The sequence below is a fragment of the Triplophysa dalaica genome, chromosome 7, assembly GCF_015846415.1.
Source record: "Triplophysa dalaica isolate WHDGS20190420 chromosome 7, ASM1584641v1, whole genome shotgun sequence".
Taxonomy (NCBI): domain Eukaryota; kingdom Metazoa; phylum Chordata; class Actinopteri; order Cypriniformes; family Nemacheilidae; genus Triplophysa; species Triplophysa dalaica.
In genome coordinates this window covers 14590581-14615306 of record NC_079548.1, presented here as the reverse complement: position 1 = coordinate 14615306, position 24726 = coordinate 14590581, and the positions used below count along the sequence as shown (strand labels likewise).

General features: G+C 39.9%; 4 protein-coding genes across 6 annotated transcripts in view; 2 read left to right on the top strand and 2 right to left on the bottom strand.

Moving 5' to 3' along the window:
• The first annotated feature begins 3226 nt into the window (after positions 1–3226).
• Positions 3227–4846, top strand: dctn5 (dynactin 5). The gene is made up of 6 exons (XM_056752838.1): positions 3227–3360; positions 3527–3595; positions 3695–3813; positions 3905–4016; positions 4100–4202; positions 4334–4846. Exons 1-6 carry the CDS (start codon positions 3313–3315, stop codon positions 4429–4431), a joined length of 549 nt encoding a protein of 182 aa, XP_056608816.1. The 5' UTR covers positions 3227–3312; the 3' UTR covers positions 4432–4846.
• rpusd1 (RNA pseudouridine synthase domain containing 1) lies at positions 4769–7613 on the bottom strand. The gene is made up of 6 exons (XM_056752837.1): positions 7395–7613; positions 7082–7275; positions 6856–6979; positions 6679–6781; positions 6003–6104; positions 4769–5919 (listed from the first exon to the last, which is right to left on the bottom strand). Exons 2-6 carry the CDS (start codon positions 7261–7263, stop codon positions 5537–5539), a joined length of 894 nt encoding a protein of 297 aa, XP_056608815.1. The 5' UTR covers positions 7264–7275; positions 7395–7613; the 3' UTR covers positions 4769–5536.
• Positions 7614–7877: 264 nt separating this feature from the next.
• Positions 7878–10009, top strand: ndufab1b (NADH:ubiquinone oxidoreductase subunit AB1b). Its single transcript, XM_056753272.1, has 5 exons — positions 7878–8070; positions 8433–8555; positions 8743–8830; positions 9591–9697; positions 9820–10009. The coding sequence occupies exons 1-4, from the start codon at positions 7900–7902 to the stop codon at positions 9680–9682; spliced, it is 474 nt and encodes a 157-aa protein (XP_056609250.1). The 5' UTR covers positions 7878–7899; the 3' UTR covers positions 9683–9697; positions 9820–10009.
• A 962-nt stretch (positions 10010–10971) lies between these two features.
• Positions 10972–24726, bottom strand: part of LOC130425708 (trinucleotide repeat-containing gene 6A protein-like) — a 31317-nt gene continuing 17562 nt past the window's right edge. Inside the window, exons 6-24 of one of the 3 annotated variants that reach the window (XM_056752079.1) lie at positions 21970–24555; positions 20991–21200; positions 20690–20853; positions 20523–20600; positions 20352–20403; positions 20143–20270; positions 19403–19561; positions 19176–19307; positions 18920–19057; positions 18743–18811; positions 18236–18659; positions 17255–17392; positions 17010–17171; positions 16746–16886; positions 16541–16648; positions 16072–16275; positions 15916–15983; positions 15684–15823; positions 10972–15362 (exon numbers count right to left, since the gene is read on the bottom strand). In XM_056752079.1, coding sequence (XP_056608057.1) covers positions 14987–15362; positions 15684–15823; positions 15916–15983; positions 16072–16275; positions 16541–16648; positions 16746–16886; positions 17010–17171; positions 17255–17392; positions 18236–18659; positions 18743–18811; positions 18920–19057; positions 19176–19307; positions 19403–19561; positions 20143–20270; positions 20352–20403; positions 20523–20600; positions 20690–20853; positions 20991–21200; positions 21970–24555 — 5477 coding nt within the window. In that variant the 3' untranslated portion in view covers positions 10972–14986. The remainder of the gene's footprint in view (positions 15363–15683; positions 15824–15915; positions 15984–16071; positions 16276–16540; positions 16649–16745; positions 16887–17009; positions 17172–17254; positions 17393–18235; positions 18660–18742; positions 18812–18919; positions 19058–19175; positions 19308–19402; positions 19562–20142; positions 20271–20351; positions 20404–20522; positions 20601–20689; positions 20854–20990; positions 21201–21969; positions 24556–24726) is intronic. The other 2 variants (XM_056752080.1, XM_056752081.1) reach the window with 2 other exon arrangements.

Genomic DNA, 24726 nt, shown 5'->3' with positions numbered 1-24726 from the left:
CTAAGTGGCTTATAACATAACTGTTTATATAACATTTAACTCTTATCAATATTAATTTATATTGATATTTTATTATGTAATAATTGTATTAATTAATGAAATTTATTGTATATTCATTTTATCAAGCAAACTATTTGTTGAATGGGTCATGTAACTTTGTCGCTTTAAGTTTAGCCAAGTAATGGTTCTTCAACTGGCAACCCAAAATATTACTGGCTATGCATTATTGTAACTGAATAGAAATGTAATTTTTCTTGTTTTCAGAACTTTGGGCTGCAAAAGTGTGCATGCGCAGTGAGCTAACTTTTGTTTATGTTGTTGCTTTAAAAACGTCTGTACAAACATGTACTTTGTAGGTTCAAATAAATGGTATATCTGTCCCAGAAGACCACAAGGCTTTGAATTGCCTGAATTGATGTCAAAACAGGGAAGGGACATTCAGTGTAATGCCACTTATAAATGAAGCAGTCTGACTCAGATGGGCGGCCTTAACCTCCGCTGAGAAAGGCCTTTCCCTCTGCGCCTGAAAATCAGGTCAGCTCACTGTGGAGCACAAAAGCAAGGACAGGACACACACGGCATGAGAAACCTCAAAGGTATCCATTGTTTTTCAGAAACCAAAGCAAGTTTAACAGATGTGGGATGTAACTAAATAAATAATAAATTACAGAAATAAACATTAAATCATTTTATGTATTTCTTTAAAATCATCTAAATAACATTCTACAATAATTTGTTAACAATATCCATATTTATTGTATATGATTTATGCATCACACAAAGCATGCATGCCATGTCGTGCACCCATTTCAACTGGCACAACAGCAAAGTAATTACGTGACTCAATGCATATGAATCATTGCAAAGGGAATGGCATTAGATAGCATTTTCCCAAAGCAGCAAGCATTGCATAACAGCTCAAGAGAAACAACACCTACACTCTCAAAAAAAGAAATAACAATTGAAGTGCAAAAAGAAATGGTCTCCTTGTCTCAATAAGAACAGGAAGAACAAATCATATCGACACAGCAGAACTTGATCTAGTCCTGAGTTTGGCTGCATTGGCTCTTATACACAGATTCTTGCGGTCGCCTATAGACATGGAGCTGTGTGCGTTATATAAAGCTCTATACCCTGGCCACTGCATTACAGTAGCTTATTCCCGTCATCACTAAACTGTAGGATGAGGGCATGAATCAACCTACCCTGTTGTGCTTATACACACACATACTTTCAGTATTAAAACAACATTCTCCTGACACTATGACCTGTGTACTATTTTTATCTCAGCCAGCACTGAGAACTTCACTGCTAAGTGAAGCATGGTTTAGCTGAAGTAATGTATGAAAAGATGCATTGAAAATACCAAATTTGGTCATGAGAAAAGATGACACTTACAAATCTAAATAGCCATTGATTTAAAAAGCCTGGAGATTTGACATGCACTTTTAAGTCTGTTACGTGTTGCTTATGTTAAAGGGATAGTTCACCCCCAAAACTTAAATTTTGTCATGAATTACTCACCTTCTACTTGTTCCAAATCTGTATTTTTTTCTGTAAATGTATTTGTTCTGCTAAACACACAGGAAGATATTTGGAAGAATCCTTATAACCAAACAGTTCTTGGACCCCATTGACTACCATAGTAGGAAAGATTACGTTATATTTTGCTTCTATTGAACATAAAAGAAGATATTTTAAAGAATGTGGGACAGCAAACAGTTCTGGGGCACTTTTGACTACCATTGTCATTTTTCCTAAAATGGTAGTCAATGGGGTCCAGGAACTGTCTGGTTACAAGCAGTCGTCTAAATAATCTTCTCTTTGTTCAACCAAACAAAGAAATGTATATAGATGTGAAACAAGTAGAAGGTGAGTAATTCATGAATTTCCCTTTAATATAAGCAACACATTAAAGACTTATAAGTGCATGTCAAATATCTCCAGGCTTTCTAGATCAATGGCTATCTATATTTGTAAGTGTCATCCTTTCTCATGACCAAATGTGGACTTTTCAATGCATCTTTTCATACATTACTTCAGCTAAACCATGCTTCACTTAGCAGTGAAGTTCTCAGTGCTGCCTGAGATAAAAATAGTACACGGGTCATAGTGTCAGGAGAATGTTGTTTTAATACTGTAAGTACGCGTGTGTATAAACACAACAGTGCGTATGAGTGCAAAATGAAGGTGAGTAAATGACAGATTTTTTTTTTTTGATGAATAAAAAATCAAAAGACAGTCCCATATTCTTGGAGACATAAAAACTGTTCCTGGTGTTCACGTGGTGAAAAGAATATGCAGTGTGAGCAATGTGGAGCTGTAGCTCTCATATGACAAAGAAAATGTGCTTACTTTGTTGATCTGATTAAAAAGTCAATACAGTTATTGAGTCAATACAAGGGCTATGTGACCTTCACTGTAATATTGTGATAACTGATCTCTGGATTTATATAACTATTAGAAATTTTAACCAGACAGATGTGGTCAACTGGATTACAGGACGGTTTTACACAATGCCCCATTTTTAGTCCAGGTGAGGGGGTTGAGTATTCCCTAGAGATACTGCAGAGGTTATTTTAACAATACTTAATCTCTTACATAATAGACAGGACAGTTTAAAAATGGTAGCTCTACAGAACAAGCCCACTAAACACCTCTAATTATAATAATATTGAGTTGCCTTACAAAATTTACATTCTATATTCCCAGTGCACTGGATTTGTAGGACATATCTTTCACAGAATGGCTTTCTAGTGCTCGACCAAAGCAAATCACGGGTTTTAACCCATTAGCGCAGACTGTAATGGATCAATAAAGCACGTTAAAACACCGCCTGCCTCTGCACCCGAGTATGAAAACTGTGATGCGATGCAGGAGCGCCATCTTGCGGTGTAAGAGAGTATTGCAGGTTGGTTACATCTACGATTTTTTTAATATTTCAAGAAAATAAATAGAAATATATGATATATGGATTTTAATATTATTATATATAATATATACGAGAGAGGGAGGAAGAGAGTAATCGATTCCCAACCCTAAATATAATCTTAAATAGTATTTATGAAAAACAGTTACGTCCAGTTGATATAGGAATATCCTGCTTTCCAGGACGTTTCAAACAATAAACAATAAACAAGGACTCAGATTAAAAAAAGTAGCATTTTAATATAGTTTAACAAGATACTACAACTCTTTTGCACTAACCGGAAGCGGAAGTAGCAGGGAGCGGTTGACCTTATGTCTATGGTGGTTGACAGCTTCTAGTCATTTGAGGAGCCTAGCTAGCAAAACAATACAATATTTACAAAGATGGAGCTTTGCGAAATATTATACAACAAGGCGGAATACATCGAAACGGTACGTAAAGAAAACCGACTAACGTTATTTAGGCATGGGTTTCCCAGAAATAAATGGTTAATTATGACAATAAAAGTCTGTATCAAAGAGTCTCATCTTGTTCACGTAACAGTTAACTTAATATCTTACCTTAATCGCGTCACAACCTTCCATTTGATGTGTGTAGGCATCGGGCAATAAAGTTAGCAGACAGTCGGTTTTATGCGGCAGTCAAAACATTGTACTCAACGGAAAAGTGAGTCACATCTTTTTTCTGCATTAGTCTATTATCTTCAATAGAAAATCTTCAATTCTCTTGAGGAGATGCTGTTAACCACGTGTTGCATTTTTTCAGACTATTGTGATGAATGACTGTATCATCAGAGGAGATCTTGCTAATGTCAGAGTTGGGCGACATTGTGTCATTAAAAGTCGTAGCGTAATCCGACCACCGTTCAAGAAATTCAGCAAAGGGTGAGTAGTGCTGCTGTCTTAATGCACTCACTTTACATTTAGCTGGCTAAAAGTTGTTATTTTGTGTATTTATTTGCCTTGTTTACATCAGGGTGGCTTTCTTCCCTCTACATATTGGAGATCATGTGTTCATAGAAGAGGACTGTGTTGTCAATGCTGCACAGATAGGATCATACGTCCACATCGGCAAGAACTGTGTGATTGTAAGTAGCCTTCGTTTGTTTTGTGGTACTGACTAATATTTTGACCTGTTGGTGGTGTTTACAATAGGACTCGTGTATTTCAGGGTCGACGCTGTGTCTTGAAGGACTGTTGTAAGATATTGGATAATACTGTCCTTCCCCCAGAGACAGTGGTTCCACCATTCACAGTATTCTCTGGTTGTCCAGGTGGGCACGCTACAAATTATCATTTGATAATTTTTTATGCTTTCTGTTACTTACTGAAGTGTTTTTGTGTCTTAATTAGATTTTCGTAAGTTCAAGTTTTGTCTAATGTCTTCTCTGATATTGTATTTCAGGTTTGTTTTCAGGAGAGCTCCCTGAATGTACACAGGAACTGATGATCGATGTTACCAAGAGTTACTACCAGAAGTTCCTCCCTCTCAGTCAGATTTAGGACTAAACTTGAGTTTTGTTCTCTCGGGGACCAAAGGCACTAATGGACTATTCCCCCATCATCCTGTGCTCTACAAGAAGGACGTTCATACCATCATTTCTGTTCTAATGCACAGTTGTACTTATCTGCAGTAGAAAAATCCCTATCTATCATGGTTACGCTAACATAGAGTATATAAGCAAGCAGTATTTTAATTAGTCACATTTCTTGCATTACCTGCATTTCACATCAGCATGTGTAGATCTTTAATGGATCTAAATGTGTAAAATGGATCTCATCTCATGCCGTGGCACATGGCAGGCGTGGATGCCTGGAAAAATATCCCAAGACCAAGATCAGCTGATAGACTGAAGGGCCTTTATTTATTACAATGCTTGGCTTTACCATCTCTGCGACACTAAATGTTTTCTGTGTGCTAAAACATTACAGTCGTTAATAAATGTTTTTTTTATGTACTGTATATACTGAATCATTATAAGTGACTACAGCGGTATTTTGAAGGCTTTCTTGAAATAACATTGCATGCACCAAAAATACTGTGTAGGCATAGATACGCTTTAGTATCCAAAGCTGAATTTTCAAAACACTTTAGAATCCAAAGCTGAATTTTCGACACACTTTAGTAACCAAATTTTTTATCATTTTTTGTGAGGTAGGGATTGTTTAGACCGCTGTTTTTTGTAGATGCAACGAATGTTCTAAAAACATGCTGCATAAAGTTTAGCTATAGGAATTATAAGCACCATCCTACAGTTAAATGAAAGGGAAAAATGATTTTAAATTATTGTACGTAAAAAAAAATGCAAAAACAACTTATAAAAATCGGATTAAAATAAGCAAAATGATTTAAAATGGATTTAAAACTGTAAAAGTTTAACCTATACAGGTGTTCATACAATAAGCAATACCTGATGTAAACTTTTTACATGTGGCGTACTGGAAAAATATGGAGGTTATCAGAAGTCAGTTCTCTTTCAGTGCTTTTCTGTTCAAGTATCGTTTTTGAGGTGCATTAGCTACAAGCTGCCTTTAAAAGAAGGGAATCATTGTGGTGTAGCATCCCTAGTGTAGTGTACACCAGCAAGCTACCAAGCATAAAAGTTCATTAGTCAAGATTCCATTCACACAACCACTGCTGACACTCAGCCTTTTCTTCCTCGCTCTCAACTGGGATGCTTTTCCTCCTGTGCACTGTCTCTGGTTCTTCTTGGCTCGCTTTCATCTCAGCTTGTTGCTTTGTTAAAATATTCTTAAGTAGATCATCTAGAGGGTTCAGACACCTTTGTGGCGCCCATTTGGAGTCCAAGCTGGGCAGAAAAGGGTCTGAGGCTATAACCTGTATTGGTTCCTTCTCTAGTGGAATAAGCAGGAAGTACGCATGCAACATCATGCGATAAGGAGTGTTGTCTGTCCGTAGACTGTAGGTGTAATCTCCCACTATGGGGTGATGAATAGCACTACAGTGGACTCTGAGCTGGTGCGTCCGTCCTGTAAAGAACTTGCGTATTCAGTAAAGTGGAAAACATTAGTTTATGAATTTCATGTGTATTGTTCAAATCTAAATTTGATACCTGTCAGAGGCTGCAAAAGCACTTTTGTGACTGGATCTCCTTCATATGCTCCATACTCTAAAACTGTAAGCTCTGTCTGGCTGGGTTTAGGATTCTCACATCCTATGGAACATACGAGTGTAAATCTTTTGGTATTAAAGGGATGGTATGGTAAAAAAATGGTATTCAACCCAAAACTGTATGGCTCTTTTGGAACTATTCACTGTCAGATTGTTCACATTCACTTGCATTGTATTAAAAAGTCTAGTCTCTTCTTCTAAAGTGAAAAGTTACGTAGATTCCAAAAGAATGATTACTTAGTTAAGGTATTTAATAGGGATCCACTGATACCAGTATCGATATCGGGTCCGATACCAAGCTCATGTCCTCGTACTCGTATAGATAAAACGATACCAAAGACCGATACTTCACGTGACATCCCTGACAGAACTGACTGAAATTTGTGATTTGAAAGTTTATGACAAGCACATAAAATCATATTTTTTTCATAATGTGTTTTGCGGCAGAGTTATTTGTTTCATTGGGTGGTGCTCGGAAAATTGGCACCTCACAAAAAAAATGCAGGTACTGGCATCGGTATTGGTATCGGAGAGTACCAGTAAAAATATCGGCACTTGTACGCAGTCTTTAGAAAACGGTATCGGAGCATCCCTAGTATTTAATTAAGAATACTGACCTTCTGCTCCTTCAATGCACATCATATGGGTCTTGCCCTCTGTTGTGTTCTTGCCAACTGCAAAGTCCAGAGTCATTCTTTCCTCAGCCACGGTGCCACGAACCTACACATAGTACATAGTAAACAAGAAGAAAATCTCCCAAGTATATCAGTAAAATACTGAATGGGACACAGTACCAATGCAAGATAAGCTTTGGTAACCAGTCTCTCTTTAAAACAGCGGTATGCGTGCCCGGCTGCTGCCTTATTCAGTGCTACACATAAAGCTCCACTTGTAGAGAAATCCAGCTGATGACAGAACCTGAGGATATTAGAAGAATATAAACAAACATAAAGTACTTGTCACATGTAAATTGCCACATATGATCCTCAATGAGGCAGAATACATCAAATGGGAAAAGACCTGAAGCCATAATAGGTGCCAGGATCTGCAAGCTCTGGGAAGTGATGCTTCAGCTGACTCTGAACAGTCTGCTTCTCGTACCACATTTTGCTGTCAATACGGATGTCCCAGTGTTTGTTAACAACTATATAGTTTTCGCTGTGGTGCAAAACACTGAGATTCTCCAGACTCGCAGGCTCCATGTTCACTTTCTCCTGCAAAACAGCACCAGTGTTATTGCGCAACCAATGACAAAAATTCATATGAAGCTGGTCGTGCATTATGGGATTTCTGGCTGTACAAAAACTGATTATACAGACTATTTTTATGTCACCTGATTTAGAAGGGCACCGTTGGTGCGCGCTTTCTTCTACTTATATTGATCCAGAACGCATTCTGGATGATGTGTGTTATTCAGCAGATCTTCTTTAGAGTAAACACCGGATCGTACAAATGTATATTATTGTCAAATTTAAATCAGCGAAGATGAAATAAACGCACTACTTAAGTTGAAATTTAACTTGTCTGCATCTTCTTCTTCTTCTTCTTAAGATTTTTGGGGGACAACACTATTTGTGCATAGCGCCACCTACTGTACCTTTTTGTGCATGTTTTTCCCATTTCAAAAGAAAAGCCCCGTTCTGCCTTATTTAAATCCCACATATACATTATTCCACATTATAATCATTTAATATAATTTAAAACCTGTCAAGTGTCTAATGACTAGTTAGCAAAGTTAAAGATTTAACCACTCTAATTTAAACGTGTAAAACACAAACACGCATGCGTACCTCAAATTTAAAGAATCGCAGTGAATTGTGGGAGTCATCGTTACAAACATGGCGTCTCGTGCGCTCGCACACTGTGTGCGCTCCATCGCTCGCGCTTCTGCAAGGTTAAATGAGGGAAATGCGCTCACGAGATCCGCCCGTGCGTCCCTCGTCTCAACCCATCGAGCGATCTCTCTCATGTCATGCAGTCAGGGGACGAGGTGGACTGAACTAATGCGGGTGAGCTTTCTGCAGATGCCCAGTCTGGCCTGCTAGTGCTGGATTAACAATGACCTACCTGTGTCTTTCCTACACATCTCTGCCTGCATGACGATTGGCTACCGTTCTTTAAAAGTTTATATACTGACATCAAAGATATACATATTTCAAGCAGGGGTTTTAAACACGTTCATCGTAATTATGTATAGGACGCATAAATTCATCTGTTTCTTTCATCCGCACTTGTTGTGTTCTCTTATTAACCAGTGTTACGAAATGCAAAGTCATTTATGAATGACATGTGCTGCCACTCTCTTGAATATTTTCATTTTGTTTCATTTAATACCTACAATTGATTTTTTCTTTGTTTTGCATGTTAATAGATTTCAGGGCCATCTGTTCAGCTGTGTCGGCATTATGGAGATCTCCCACCCCTCACTTTAGAGAGCATCCATGACCGTGTTATGTATGTCCTCAAACTGTATGACAAGATCAATCCTGAGAAGGTGAGAAATGCTTACTTCATTGTATTTGTATTTCTTTTCTTTTGTCGCTTGGGTCATTTACATCATTTTATTTTGTATGGCATTTTACTATGGACGTACAGATTTGTTGTTACGAAACTAGAAAGACTGCTTGGTTACATTATACAAGTATTTGTGAAATATCTGATATAATATACTTTCCCCAAAGCTTCAAAAAGCGTCTCATTTCATGAAAGATTTGGGACTGGACAGCTTGGACCAGGTGGAGATTATCATGGCTATGGAAGATGAGTTTGGTTAGTATGGGTTTCTCCTGTATTTCTTATACTTGATATGATGATTCTTCATTTCTTCACTCTTCCGTCTCTGTATGTTGTCCTTAATTTATTCTGTCCACCAAATATTAAAGGGTAAGTTAGTTCACATAAAATTTGTGTTTAATTTACCCGTAGGACATCCAAGGTGACACTGTCACTTCAGCAGGACAGAAAATACATTTTTCAGTTAAAACTGGTCCTTGGTGTTCATACAAATCTAATTCCTGAGTTTTAGACTGAAATGCAGATACAACTTGAACTTCCTTTATTTATATAGCACATTTACATGCAAAGTTGTTCCCCAAAGGGCTTCACTAATTTAAAATCGAATAAAATACACATATGAACAGCATACACGTAACACACATCACCAGTAATCCTAGAAAGAGAGTTCAATTGAGTAGGGCACAAGGATGCAACTGGATTCGCCCAAAGTTTCAGATGCATTTAAGGACATTTGGCAGAGCCTATAGATTAATGGTAATGTCTGATGTCTGTTGTTTCGTTTAGGACATGGATATACTGCCAGAAGGTGCATGGATTAATTTTTCGTTTTCTGTATCTGTTTTTGACCTACCAAAGAATACTATTCTACTGAAGAAACTTTTTTCCTTACAACTGGTAGAGCCTGAAGTTGACAGCAACTTCATTTAAATAAACTGTGAGCTAATCCTTTGACCGCTTTGAATGAAAAGACAATCATCTGAAATTGGATTGATCGTACATTGATGATTCGCAGGATTTGAGATTCCAGATGCGGAGGCTGAGAAGCTTATGACTCCTGCGGAGATCGTACAGTACATTGCAGATAAAAAAGACGTGTATGAATAGAAGCATGGTCGCATGGTGAGTATACAGTTATTCTAGGTGTAAATTGTGGGTGGCCTTTGTCTTTATGTGGCCCAAGTAACATATATTTGAAATTATAACTTTTTCTTGTGTTGAAGTTTGTTCTTTTATTTCCTCAGGTACAGAAGATTAACATTGAACAATATGGACATGGATCAGCTGTATCTACGCAGTGTCCAGTTTCTTTCATACCCCTTTTTGTCTCTTATGGAGTCAACTGCCTTGTCATGTATAATGTTGTATTTAATGAAAATGTCACTATAAACTCTTATGAGCTTGAGCTAGTAAATAAATCCAAGACAAATGGTACTTCATTTGCTTTTCTTTCTAATGGGATACTTCACTAGTCCCTCTAGTGGTTGGAGTATGTTACTCTGACCTCATTTCAAGGTCAAAGTCAATTGATAATGTCATCTGTAGTTTTTTTTATTTGTTGTAGTTAAAATACTTTCACCTATTTTGATAGTGGTTTCATTATTGCTTGGTTAACTCAAGTGGCAAAAAAGAATAACAAGTTCAACCCAGGGTAAGGTTTGAGGCAGGATAATGGTCTTGTTCCAATCTTTTTAATATCCCTGCTATTACTGAAAAAACGTATTTGCCTCCAATTTCATCTGATCTATTCTGCAACACATTACCTAATAGAGGGGCAGGGTGTTTATTATGACTAGACATGTAATCTCAAAGCCCACTATTATGCAGTATAAATGATTTTAAGAGCATTGAAGGAAACGTACATCAGAAAATGGTCTCAATGTGTTGTGCTAGAATAGGATGAGATTTACATGTAACTAGTTGAATCACATCTGACACAAGAATAGACATGCTTCCTATATGATTTTAGTGTAGCAAAGTAAGATCAAAACGACAGTCAAAGCTACATTTTAGTTTTGCTTCTAAATGTGTATTCAATGAATGTGCATTTTTGAGGTTTAATATGTCCCGTGGGCATTACATTATGTAATTTAAAATTTCTTTGTAGATGCTTCGGGATGGCATAAGGGTCAGTATATTAAGAAGTCTTATTTAGCGGGTAAACTACTCCAATATAACTCGCAGCTTAATTTTAAACATGACCAAAGTACTTTTATTTCCTGTGTGAAAAACAAAAAGGTAGACCGGAACACGTAAGATACATATTTTTTCAATACGTGTCATTGCTTATATAACTGGATGTCTTTCCAAATTGTCCTTTTAAAAAGGAAATTGAGTTTTCAACCAAGTTGAAACTGAAGTAAATTTCTGCATGAAAATAAGAAAGAAGCAGCACACCATGTCACTGTTAGGCTTTATTGCGGGTTGTACCCAAGTTATACAGCTTTGTATTCCGATATCAAGATCAGGACTTTACAAACAGTTATTATCAGTCTACAAGTACAGCCAACGAAAGACCTAAATCTACTTAACTACTCTACCTCGTTACATATGCACTTAAGGGTACTAAAAATGAAAACCAAGCAACAAAGAGAGAAAAAAAAACAGCATTACAAGAAACATTCATCACTACACATTTGAGTATCTACCATGTATCATTAGACTAAACCTTGTGTCAATTGTTACCAATACAAATAAAGGATTGTCCTTCAAAAAGTGCAGTTCCCCAAGATAAGATTCTAAGATGACCCCAGGAAGACGCTGAAAAGAACTTCCTGCTCATTTAAGTATTCTCATTGACGTTTATTTCTAGTTATCTTCAAACAGTCTACCAAGCAGTGTGCATATAGGTTACATGTGAGCAAACTATTTCTTGACAGATCTCTAGAAATGTCGGAGAATTTGCTATTACACAGCCCGTTCCGTGTCGAGCGCTGTGAAAGAGGAAATGTTAATGCAACCCTCATTTGCTACAACTGGCCAAATTTTGTGACCACAATAAAATAAAATCAATTTCAATCATGGCACGTTACAGGAATCTTATTTTTATATCCCACCACTACAGCGGTTAGGATTTTATTAAGCAAAGACATACATGGAAGCCTCACCCTACACTGCATAGACTTTCTTAGAATTTCTTCATGGTGGAAGTTTAGATTTAAACTCTCGTTCATCCGTTTCTTGTGCTGGTTTTACTAAAGCTTTTCGGGTTTATAATGACATGACCGCAATACTCACAGTTTGTTAAGTCATTTGCCTTAGCACATTGTTCAACAGTAGGAACCATTTAAAAGACATGGGTATATTTGCTCACAGGATAAATCAGAAAACAAATGACACTTTCAGTACAAAAGTAGAATGTCAGGCCAAGTCGTCTACTTTTACCTGACTATAAAAATGGGGATTGTACATTGCTCATGAATATCCTCGAAACATCCATTTTGCAAGTGACATTTGAAGCATATACATTGTCCAGCTTTTACAAAAAAGAACAAATCCCTTTCCTCCCCCACTCCCCCATTATTTGGCATGACAGTGAAATATCAAAATGTCTTAGCATGACAGTTCTGTGTAACACCAAACAGCTGCAAATACATAAAATGAAATTAAGAGAAAAAAGTGAGATAAAAGGAAGAAAAAGAAAATAAACAAAAAATTAAAAGTGGAAATGGCTCTTCCCTACGCTTTCAGAAGTCACAAGAATATGGAAACTTAGCACGGCTGCCAGAACAGCAAGGAAGAACTTATTCAGAACCATAGTTAAAGCTTAGCGTCAACTTCAGACAATAACTAACACATACAAACATGGAACTCCAAAGCACACAGATTTTGAGCATTCCACATCGAGGGAGTAAATAAAAGTCACGGCAATCGAATCGCCCTCAAGACAGACCGCATTAGTAGCCTATACGAGAGGAGAATACTAGGGCTCCTGATGCGCAGGAATGGAGTGGACCACTCGAGCATGCAGGCACAAACACACAAAAACAAACGCTGTCTCACACTATAGCCAATGCACATGAAGAATAAAAGAAAAACAAAAGGCAAAGTTCTCTAACCAAGACATCCAGTTCTCCGAAGCTATACTCTGCCTCAGAACAAAAATACAGTACAAGCTTTCAGTTCATTATATACACCAAGTGCAATTCCAAAAATTTATTTTCGGCATTCGTTACGTATTTTCTCTCGGAAACAACCTAACATTCCGCTTAAAATTTGTCAAACAAAATATGATAAGCCAGGTCTGGAATTAAGTAAACAAATCCTTTGATTGAAGTTTATTTGGTAAAGCAGTTACTTAAAATGGTTCAATACTGGCACACAACCATAAAGTAATAGAGTAATACTCAGGGTTTTGTAATATGCTTTCGAGACATTAAATATGGATAACTTAACACACCAAGCAAGATCTACTGCTCAAATAAAATAAAATGGAGAAAAACAGCTTAAACAAATATTAAGGTCCATGGCTTAGCCTAATGCTGACATCTTTCTCTCCCGCTCGCTCTTTGAAGCGTCTCATAAATTGTGCACCTAAAATATAGTACAATAAAAAGGTCTGTAAATCTATGCACATCATTTAAACTACCAGCGATAGATTACATTCACCTCTGATCCAGCCTTCCTTGGCCACAAGTACAGAGGCAAGCCATTTTCAATGACAAACCAGCTTTGAGGAAGGGGAAAAGAAAAAGAAAAAACGGAACCAAAATAAAATGTAAATAAAATGGTAATGAGCAGCCAAACATTGATTTATTAATATTGTAAGGAACTTCAGATTAACACAACCAAACTGTACACATTACAATCATTTTCTATTTGTAAACAGTTAAAAGCCACTCGACTTGTTGCATCTTCGGACACAATTTGAATCAAGGCAATGAAATGTGGACGACTTCTGCACTGTTAAAATAACCAAACAAGATTTTCTTTAACACCAGCTCTGGCGATGAGGAAATTACCGAAACACACAAAACATGACTTCAGACGGAGAAAAAGCGTTTCTGTAGGCCGAGTCACTGGCTACAGTATGCATAGTTACAGATTTCTGCTTTTTCTTACGACATATTTGACAGTTACTTGGACAGTCACAAAGGGAAAACATGGAGCCACTCGGTGGGAAAAGGGAAGGAGGACTAGATAGTGATTCAGCAAACCATATCCACTCATTTAAAAAAGACAGCATATTTGAAAAGCAGTATGTAGAATGTCTCCAGCTTAAAGCAGTTATTTGGCAGAGAAAAACTTACAGAGCTATAAGTAGTTTCAGTGCTAAAAGTTGGATTTTCCTACAAGGAGTTTCTATGGGGGAAACTGGCTAAATTTCCTGAGAACCATGCTGGTTATTTAGCAGACAAGAGGAATAGATAAAATAACCAATGACATGGCCAAACACTGATCAGTATTCCCAGAGATAGAAAGCTTCGTCTTCATCCTCAAGATTTTTTTTTTGAAAACTTTTTTCTCACTTTTATTCTTTTTTTGGTATTTTTCTTTATTTTATCATTTTTATATTTTTCATTCTTTATGTATTTTTTGTAATTTTTCCATTTAAAATAAAGGAAGAATGACCATACTTTCCCCCTCAAAAAGTTTTGTAAACAAGAGGGCACAATGTGACGCCTCCAAATCAAAATTGAAAGCCTATTTTGAAAGTGCTGTTCCCCCTGGCTTGCAGGTTGGGTCTGCAAGTCACAGCTGTGGCTACAGTTTTTTACACTGCAGAGCTAAATTCTTTAGTTTTAAAACAGAATCGGTGCAATACTTATTTCTGTAATATCATCATCAAATAATCCTAAATCAGCATCTATATCTTGATCTCCAACTCCACAATACCACAATAAGGTAGGCATACATCAAGGCATAGTAGAGCGCACACTTTAAGAACATCCTTGAGTAAACAACTACACTGGAACTGTCAGCTCCCTCCATATTGCAGATTATACTGAGAAAGACCACATTCAGTGCAAAGTTAAAAAAAGCTCAAACTCCAACATTGTCAGCAAACAAAATGCAAATAATAAAACGAAAAGAATTGGAATTCAAATAAACATGATGAATAAACAGATGAGCTCAACTGAAGCTTTTTTCTGTACGAAGAGCACTACCTGGAAGTGTAAATACATCCTTTCACATTATAGAATTGGCCTGCATGATTCAAGTATTCAAACTGATATGTTTTGGGCTAAAACAAAGTGGACATATGTGCAGAAAAAACGTAACTTGTTTCCACAGGGTGACCCCGCATTGGTTTTTTTCCTTTTGTAAGTGAAGAAAAGTCTAACTAGTGCCATTTGATTTTTTCATATATAATATATATATGGTCATATGATTATGATTAACTACTCCACATTGAGGTCACGGGTTTGTATGGTTTTTTTGTCGGTTTTTTGTCAGAAGGTGAAAGATGCACTACATGGACTCCCCACCTCCTGTCAGGTGGTCAACAGAAAGGAAGGAGCTGATGGGGGAGGGACTGTTGATTCTCCCCCCGTCACCGCCACTGGGGCTGCCCCACATGCTCGTGGAGTAATTGGGAACACCCCAGAGAGACGAAGCATGCATGTCTCCACTGCCGGCTCCGGACAGCCCGCTGCCATTCCACTGATTCAGGTCGGAGCGGTTCGGGAAGGGGTGTGAACCCTCAATGGATCCCATCCGGTTCTGAGAAGATCCCAGCGTCTGCCAGCTGGGAGAGGCGGTCATTGACTGACCTTGTGCAAAGAAACGATTAATTTCCTCTTCACTAGCAAATTCTGCAAGAATAGTAGTGTTCCCTAAAACACACCTGAGGAGGAAGAAGAGCACAGAGCCTTCGTCAGTATAGCGCCTCATTGACATATACAATGGTTTCTCGAAAGCTGCTTTGCACAGGGGTTGTCATATTGGGAATATTACGGATTCCCTCAAATTTTTCTTTATTACAAAAATGATTTTAATTGAATCCAATCAGATTAACATTCAATGCTCTCACAAATACTCTGAAGCAATTTAGTAACACGTTACAAGAAAGCGGAGAAGCTTCTGCTAATAAAACCAGATGGCTTTTCCTCTTTATTGTACAAGTTGTTGCTTTTGCCCGCATTCTAAAAAGAACATATGCACTTACATGTGCAGTGACTTTTGGGCTTTGGCCGCCTCCTCCTTAGAGCTGTAACAGACGACAGCATTGCCATGGGGAAGGTTCAGATGGAATGTGATCAGTGGACCGTGCTGCATGCACAGAGTTCGCAAGGTGGAGCCATCAATCTGTAAAACAAAGTTGTTACTTAGGAAGCTGATCTAAAACAAGACTGCCTCAACATGAGCCAACAGAGTCCACACCATGAAACTTCTCTTACCTGAGGTGTAAGGTTTTTGAGTACAAGCCAATTAGTTCTCCCTGAGCTGCTGTCACCCCAGCTGGAACCTGTGAGGAATGTTCCTTGTAAGTCTCTCTCTTTAAACTCGACTATTAATATAAGAACAGCAGGGAGTGTAATTCAAATGTGACAAACCAGGGGTGAATCTGGATTCAGAGCTGCCCCAGCCTGACATTCTCAGAGAGTTGTTGTCCCAAGCCGAGGGCTGCTTCTGGCCAGTGAGGCCAGGTGGGGGCCGGGACGGAGCAGAGATACCCTTCGAGGGGAGAGGAACCTTCCACAGCTCATGAGCCAAAGAGGTGTTGGTGACTGGAGACCATTTGGAGTCACTGTTTCTGGCTGCAGGAAGAAACAGACACAGATAAATCTTGGGTACAGCTTCATAATTTTGTGTAAATCAATGGTAAGAGCATGGCGCTAGCAATGCCAAGGTCATGGGTTTGATCCCAGGAATTGCACATACTCCGATACAAATGTATGTATAGTATAATGCAATGTAAGTCGCTTTGGATAAAAGCGTCTTCCAAATGCATAAATGTAAATACTGTTTTGAACATCTCTACGTAGATTTTCACATGATACACACTGAAAGTTTCCCACTGACCTGAAGTGCTTTGTGCTGTACTGCTGAGGGAACTATTGTGGTTGGAGGCACGAATGGATGTCCAGGCACTATTTGAAGGCAGCGTGGTGTTAAGTGATGAGGATGGCCCTAGAATAAAAAAAAATGAATGATATTGCGTCAACTAAAACTAATACACACAGTTCATGCCTAAATTATATATGATATACATTTGGTAAACGCTCACCATTGTTCCTGTCCCTGAGGTGATCAACATCCCGGACTGTATTAATGGAGAGATTATTAATCACACTGCCAGGAGTGACAAACGGGTCAGTTTCAGGATCAATATTTGGATATCCTTTCCAGGGCTCACCAGGACGAAACTCTGCCAATCAAACAAAACCTCGTGAGATTTGTTTCATTTTACAATTTCGATGAAGATTTTGTTTCAAATTGACTGAAACGGGTGAGTCATCTATAAAAGCATCAAGAGGGATTGTATCCAAACCTGGAGGCCAGTTGACATTGGTGGAACCATGAGGTGATTTGGCACGGATGGGCCAGCCATCCCCCACAGAGCCAGGAGGACTGATGGGAGCATTACTGGCATTCATGAAGTCATATGGACTTAAGTGCGAGTCTTCAAGCCTCAGGCCAGATGTTATAGCACCTACAGAATGATCACAACCATTAGATGTTTACAAAAGTCCATTGTGGAGATGATTAAGGGAACATAAAGAAAGTAAAACCCACCAGTTTTGCTGGGGTTTTGATCAAGTGGCGAGTTAACGGAAATGTCCATGGCAGTCCACTTCTTCAGACGGGACTGTGGCTCTTTAAAACCAACACTACTAATGTCAAGGTTGCTTACATTCATGTTTGAGTTCAAGCCTAGAGGAACAAAACCAAAGTTTGTTTTAAAAACAATGTTCTCTATTTTATGAGACAGTACACAATGAATTTCAAAAGCCAGAGAAAACAAAAAATATATATTTTTGTTGTAGAAAACATTATTTCAATTCTGACTTTAAAAGGGATTGTTCTCCCAAAAAGGAAATTTCTGTCTAGAATTACTCAACCTCAAGTGGTTCCAAACCTGCATAAAATGTCTTTGCTCTGTTAACCACACAAAAAAGGCAAATGTTAGAAAATGATATTCCTATGGGGACCACTGACTATTATAGTAAAAGAAATTAAAACTGTATTCAAATGTGCCACAGAACTGTTTGTGCTCCTTACTTCTTTAAAAAAAATCTGATTTTGTGTTCAACCGAACAGAATTTTTTTTATTAAAAAAATTCTACTATGGTAGTCAATGATGCCAAAAAATCTCAGTTGTTCACATTCGTCCAAATATCTGTCTCTGTGTTCCAACAAAGAAATTTATACAGGTTTGGAACCACTTGAGTAAATCATGACAGAATTTTCACTTTTGGGTGAACTATCCCTTTAAGTAATCCACTGCATGTCTTGCCAGAAATGCATGCAACTTCTAAATCATCCCAGAATTAGCAGCAGCAAATAAATGAGATCAATTAGGAACTTTAAATTGACGGGGCAGCATACACACAAAAAACTCATGCAGCTGAAATTATAAACAGAAGCATCATATTCAAGCCAAATATTAGATCCGAAAGGTCTGAACTCAAAAGGTTTGAGAAATGGTTTTCCTTTCCCCTAAACATAAAAAGCATGGGGAAATTTGCAAGGCACAACAAAACAGACTGTATTCACCTCTTGCTGGCAGGGAGCTGCTGTCAGGACAGAAGTTCTTTCCTACCCGAGGGTTCATGGAAGAGCCTGGCACCATGTGGCCATTGCTCAGGAGGCCATGACTTTGACTAATGCCAGCTGGCTGACAGCCTGACATGTCAGAGGCAAACATCGTGTTGGGCTTGGCAGCTTGGTGCAACATTGAGTCATTCTGGCCTACGTGAAGATGGGGAGGACACCCACCTAAAGGGAAATTACTGAACGAGCTCAGGGAACTTTGTTCTTTCTGCAGGTCAGAGGCATTGGGGGACATGAAGTTCTCCATGTACTTCATGCCAGGCTGGTGCATTGAGGGAGGCTGGGGAGAGTTCTGCTGCTTCATCAGGGATGGATCGAGATGACGGGGAGGCTGGATCATCTGTTGGGATGGGCCCAGACCACGACCCTGCACACGTCATCACAAATGAAAAACGACACGTCAAACGAGGCAGTGTTAACAGAAAACAGAGTGAAGACAAGATCACAAACCTGCTGTTCCTGTCGGCTGTTTACAGGCATGGCCCTCTGGCTTTGCGCTTTTTGCTGCAGGAGAAGACGCTGGACAAGGAAAAACAAGGAGCCGTGAGTGTGGCTCAGACTTTGGCTAAATCTCATATTAATCTTACAGAAGCGTACTACAGTGCACTTGAACAGTGAGATCAATACCTGTAACTGATTAAACTGAGAGAGCTGAGAAAGCTGGTTAAGCTGGGACAACTGGTTTAGCATAGCCACCTGCTGTGGGCCGAACAGAGGGTTCAGACCTCCATTATTGGGAGAGTACTTCAACATGGGTGGCGGGACCTGATAAAACAGAACACATTTAAAAATACCTAAAAAAACTGTTCAGGTATATCACAAAAACTACTTTAGTCCAGTTAAACATTTAAATGCTTAAATATACATCCAGCTTAATACATACCTGAGAGGGATGTAGTGGAGGAGGCACTTGGTTACGTAGATTGGGCTGAGCGGAGTTCATAGGTTGTGCTGGAAGCTGCTGGGCATTCCGGCCTTGTGCTGCTGCATTACCGACACCGTACATGTTTACATTCTGTGGGAAGACACAAATATGTTACACACAAACCACCCTGCGGTCCCACTCCGTTGACAGCTTCAGCACACAGGGAGCGGCATGCACTAACTCACCTGCCTAACAGAGGCAGAGTTTGGATGGTGAGGTCCTGGCAAGCTGCACTGGTTTGGTTGTGCACTATTTGTAGGGGAATAGCTCATATTCTGCATGGAAGTGATCTGTGAGTTTTGGGGCTCCTCTGCTACAGTGCTATCGTATACGGGCAGTGAAAGCTGAAGCACAACCAAAGGTCAAGCAGAGAGAAGGGCAGGGGCGCAGAGCACAACAGCAGTGAGGAAGGGAAAACACCCGGCCACCAGAGAAAGACACAGCAACAGCCAGAGAAAAGGAAAGAGAAAGGTGATATTAGCATCCTCTGTGGTATCTTTACGTAACTGGAGAGTTTTCTTCTATTGACATTAGTGAGGGAGGGAATAGGAAGTAATACGAAAAAGAAAAACAGGTTTAGAGGGAACTTTTTACGTAAGCTATCCCTAAAATGAGACTGTATCTAACCTTTCATCAATATTTTTATATAACTCCAAGTTCAAAATTAATACATCAAGCATATTTATATATGCTTATACAATATATATTCATAAGCATATATATTTACTAAACGACGATGATCACCTAGTAAAAGCATACAAGCTAACCGACTACGAGCTAAAACCCATAAAACAACCATCTTAATTTTGTTTTTTCAATTCTCTTCCCATAGAGGGTGCTAAAGTACCCAGCAAGCCAAAGTAACAATGACAAGAGTTTTCAAAATGAGCACTCCTATTCTGCTGGAGACAAGAGAACAACTGACCTTATCCATATATGGATTGCGGTCCATGGGTGAGTCTTTGTGGATCTGGTGGCGTGATGCAGGATTTTTTCCATACTCTCCCATATGAAGAACATGACTGTCAACATCCATGCGCTTGTCTGTCATTCCTGCAGAAGATGGGTATCATTAAATGCAATGGAACAGCATTAAAATAATTAACACAGAAATAACAAGTGAACTTGACATACCTCCAGGCATATCCATCTTATTGCCCTTCAGGGAATCTTCAGAGCAATCCCTCTGCAAAATTAAATGCAAATGTCATCATACAAACTAATACCCATCTTCTTCATAAAAGATTTGCAATTGCAAATCTATTATTATTAACAGGTTTCTCAGAAAAATGCAGTGATGCTTACAGGATACATGTTGTTAAACTGTTTCACAAACTGATTCATCCATGGAGAATCCTCCTGCTTGTTGGGTCCTTTATTTATCTGTGAAGAACAATGTCAACTTGAGCACATTTTGAAATAACTGTATGTCACTTCAATTAGGCTGCTCAGCTCTTTAAGTCATTCATTACCTTTGGAGGCATCTTCTTGTAGGACCAGTTTCCAGTTTGGTTATTTTCCTGTGATGGATTGTTGTTCCACACCCCTATCTTAACTTCCTCTTCCTCCTCCCAGTTGGAGTGCCCTGTCATGGACATCTCATCTCCACACCAGTTTTCTTGCATAGGTTTGGGTCCTACAGACAGAAATAAAAAATATTGTACAACTATTTCCACTGAAGTCAAAGGCATGCTATATGGTTCCATTTTAGTAAAAAAAATCATATAAACTTAAATAAGCAAATTATAAGAGCTTTTAAGACATGTGCCATACCAGACTTGTGCTGTGACTGTTGTCCTACAGCAGCATTGCCCCAGCCACAGCCTCCTGAGTTTTCCCGTCCTGGCTCTTCCCAGTTGGAGCTTTTATCAACAGCCTTTCCCCAGGCTGAAGTGCCATTGTCCACAGGGACAGGTGGAGCAGCAGGCTCAACCCAGGTAGAGGACTCCATTTTTTGTGGCACACCATATGTCTCTCCCCACCCTGTTACCAGAAAAAATATAACGAAGATCAAAGATTATTAAAGCAAAATGCTTTTATGCTACGCTCATGAAACTGGGGTGTTTAAATGATATAAAAAACAATTGTATAAAAAATACATGCTAAAAACATGTTTTAAAAGCTTACGAAGAAAATTTAAATTTACAAAAAAAGTTCAAAGCCTCTTGCAAAGTTTCCAATGGCCTAAATCTGACCCTTACATAAACATGCTTATGTAAGGTTTGTTTACTTTAAAGTCCTACTGATGGATTTGCTTCCATTGAACCACTGAGGTTTTTGCACTTTCACCATCCAGCATATGCCCTAAATACTTCCGTCAAAAATAGCCCTGTTCATGTGTCTCCTCCTGCTCTAGTTCCTGCCACATGACTACACCATCAGCTTAAATGTAACCCAAGCCTATTTTTCCCCTGAGCTCCGCTCATCCACAGCCAAGTGAATTGGAAAAAATTTGCGGATACACTTTTAGTCTATACTATACGTTTAGCAAATAATTGATCAAGGACAGAAATTGGATAGTATTATTGGCATTTCTACAAATTTATAATAAATTCTCTGCACAAATGCACAATACATAAGCAATTAGTTGTAAGTTCTGAACTTTCAGTGCAATTGGTATTAGAGGAAAGTAGAGGGAGGGGGAAAAGCACATCCAGAGAAATTCCAAAGGGATGACTGCATGGCTATAGATAAATACGAGAGGTGAGTAATAATTGCCAAGGCACAGCACCAAAACAAGGAAGACACCTACCTGAGCTGCAGTTCTTTTCTTTTGGAGCCATGGAGCTTTGGGCTTGTGGGGGCTGTGAAACCGGCATACCATCCTGCTCTCCGGCAGTGTTCTTGTTCCACATGTTTACATTGCTGTAATTGGTTTTTTTGGGATCTCCCCATGCTGAAGTACCATCATCAATCTCCATTCTACGCCTAATGGATTCAGGAGATGGGTCTTCCCATCCAGTGGATTCTTCTTCTTTAGAGGCAGTAGGGATTGGGCCTCCCAGCCATCCTGTAGGCTTGTTTTGACCCGGGGCTCCAGTCTGAGAGGCATTCCCACTCCTGAATTTTCCCATGCTGGAATCTTGGGATTTGCCCCACTCTGAAGAGTTGTTCGGTTTTGCAGTGTCACCCCAAGTAGAATTGGAGTGGGTTGCTTTCATTGGCTCTCCCCAGGTTTGGTTTTGATGGTTGCTCTTGGTTGGTTCACCCCATCCTGTGTTTGGACCACTCTGGTCAGGAGTGTTTGTGCCTCCGCTGCCACCTCCCCAGTTGTTGCTTGTTCTGCAGCGCCCAGGCTCGCTCCAGCCTGATCCTGAGCGATCGCTGTCACTGTCCCAGCCACCGGAACCAGATTTCTGGGGCTCTTCCCAATGGTTTCCTTTTGGGCCTTCTCCACTCCATCCTTCTCCAGCTGAGTGACCACCCCATCCTTGCTTTGCCTTCTGCGTGTTATTCCAGGAGGACTTTTCATCCTTCCCGCTGTTCCATGAGGAACTGTTATTGTTCATTGTAACAGAAGCATCCTCCCAACCACTTTGCCCAACAGGGCCTTTGGTTTCCCCCCAGCCTGTTGAAGGTTTCGTAGGTTCGGTCCATCTGGACACAGAAGGCTCGCTACTGTTGGTGCTGGGTCCATCTCCCCACCCACCTGAGTTAGACTTCTGAGGTGGAGGGCCACCCCAGCCCACCTGCTTATTTCCTTGCTTTTTATCAGAGGTGGTTACGTCCCAGGCAGTGTTCTGACGTACTGGGGTTTGTCCCCATCCTGTGTTGGACAGGACCCTGGGGTCCATGTCGTTTTTAGTGGGATCTGCATTTATCATCCCCGGTGGGTTATTCCTTCTTCTGTTGTTGCTGCGCTGTCCATCCTTATCGCTACATTCTCCTGAGCTCTCACCGCTTCCTTCACTGCCTGTTGATTTGTTCCATGTGCTGCCTTGTGATGGCTGACCGGAGCTCCTAATACCGAGAGCATCATCTTCCAAGGACTTCCAACCATTTGTTCCCTTCCTGCCCTCGTTCGTGCCCTCATTGGAATGCTGACTGTTGGTGGGCAAAGTATTCCACTCCCCATTTGAGACCTTAGTGCCAGTGTTTAAAGAGGATGAGGAAGAGGAAGAAGAGGAGGAGGAGGCATTCCCCCAAGGGCGAGGGACCCCAGCTTGGCCCACACCGTTGCCAGCTCCCCAAGATATATTTTGTGAGGTAGTGGACGCGGAGTCCCAACCTCCTCCGCGACCGCCCATCCCATTATTATTATGCTTTATAGTAGCAGCACTCACAGAGGAACCATTAGCTCCAGACTGCATTAGAGTTGCATTCACAGTGTCACCCACAGCTTGGCCTTTAGGGTTGGGACATTTGTCTCCAGAGTAATTAGTGCTGGGTGGAATGCCCCATGCTGTACCATAAGACCCGCTGTTAATTCCCTCACTGTTGCCATGTTGAGAAATGGAAGTGCCATTAGAGACTGAAGAAATAGGGAGCTGAGAAGAGCTCCCTGTGTTCACAGGCCAGGCTCTGTGCCCTGGGGGCTGTTCATTCAACTGTATTGAACCTGTAGAGTTTGGTAAACTAGAGGTCATCGTGTTAGTAGTGTTATTTGGTCCGTTAAATTCAGTGTTAAGGTTTTGAGGCTGCCCACTTGGAACCTTGCTTGTACCATTGACTTCAACTTCAGACGTATTTTCTTGCAGGCATCCCCAGGACATTTTAGAGTTGATACTCTGCATGCTGGGTGTTTGACCTATGGTGCTTTGTTGACTGTTGGTGCCACCAATCCCATTCCCAACAGGCCCATGGGGGTTGGGCCCAGTGTTCTGAAGAACGGGCCAGGCACCATGGTTGGCATTTGGGTTCAAAGTGCTTGGATTTAAATCTACATTGGTTGAGGAACCTTGGGTACCCCATGCGTTAATTTTGCCATGGCTGCTTTCTACCAGCTTGCTGCTAGGGCCTTCCACAGAGCCTTGACATGTGCTTAGCATCGAGCCATTGGATACACCCCAAGGCCCCTTAACACTCCCGTTACCCACATTATTGCTGCCATTTGCAACCATGAAATGAGAACCTTGACTGCTTCCTTGTCTATTGCCATTGTTGTCACCGGCAGTGTTTCCGGATGCCATCATACTAAGATTTTTCTCAGACCCAGAGCTGGAGGCCGAGTCAGCATCCATACATTCTGAGGCTAACTCTGGGTCACTACCAGTGATGGAGGGCCAGGGTCCCTTATCTACAATGACCTTTCCCCAGTTGCTGTTGGAGTCACTGCAAGGTGAACTAGTGCTCCATGGCGAATTTTCATACTGCGATTCCAGTCCAGCATGTTCTAAACCTGTAGGGATAAATAAAAGGTCAAATCAGTTCTGAAAGCAAGCAGACGATTTGTTCAAATGAGAATAAATAGATTTTTGTTTAAAAAAACAAGAACAAGAAAAAATGACAACTAGGTAAAGCAAAATTCATTGCACAATAGATTCCAAGACGCGTGTCAGTTTTTATGTTC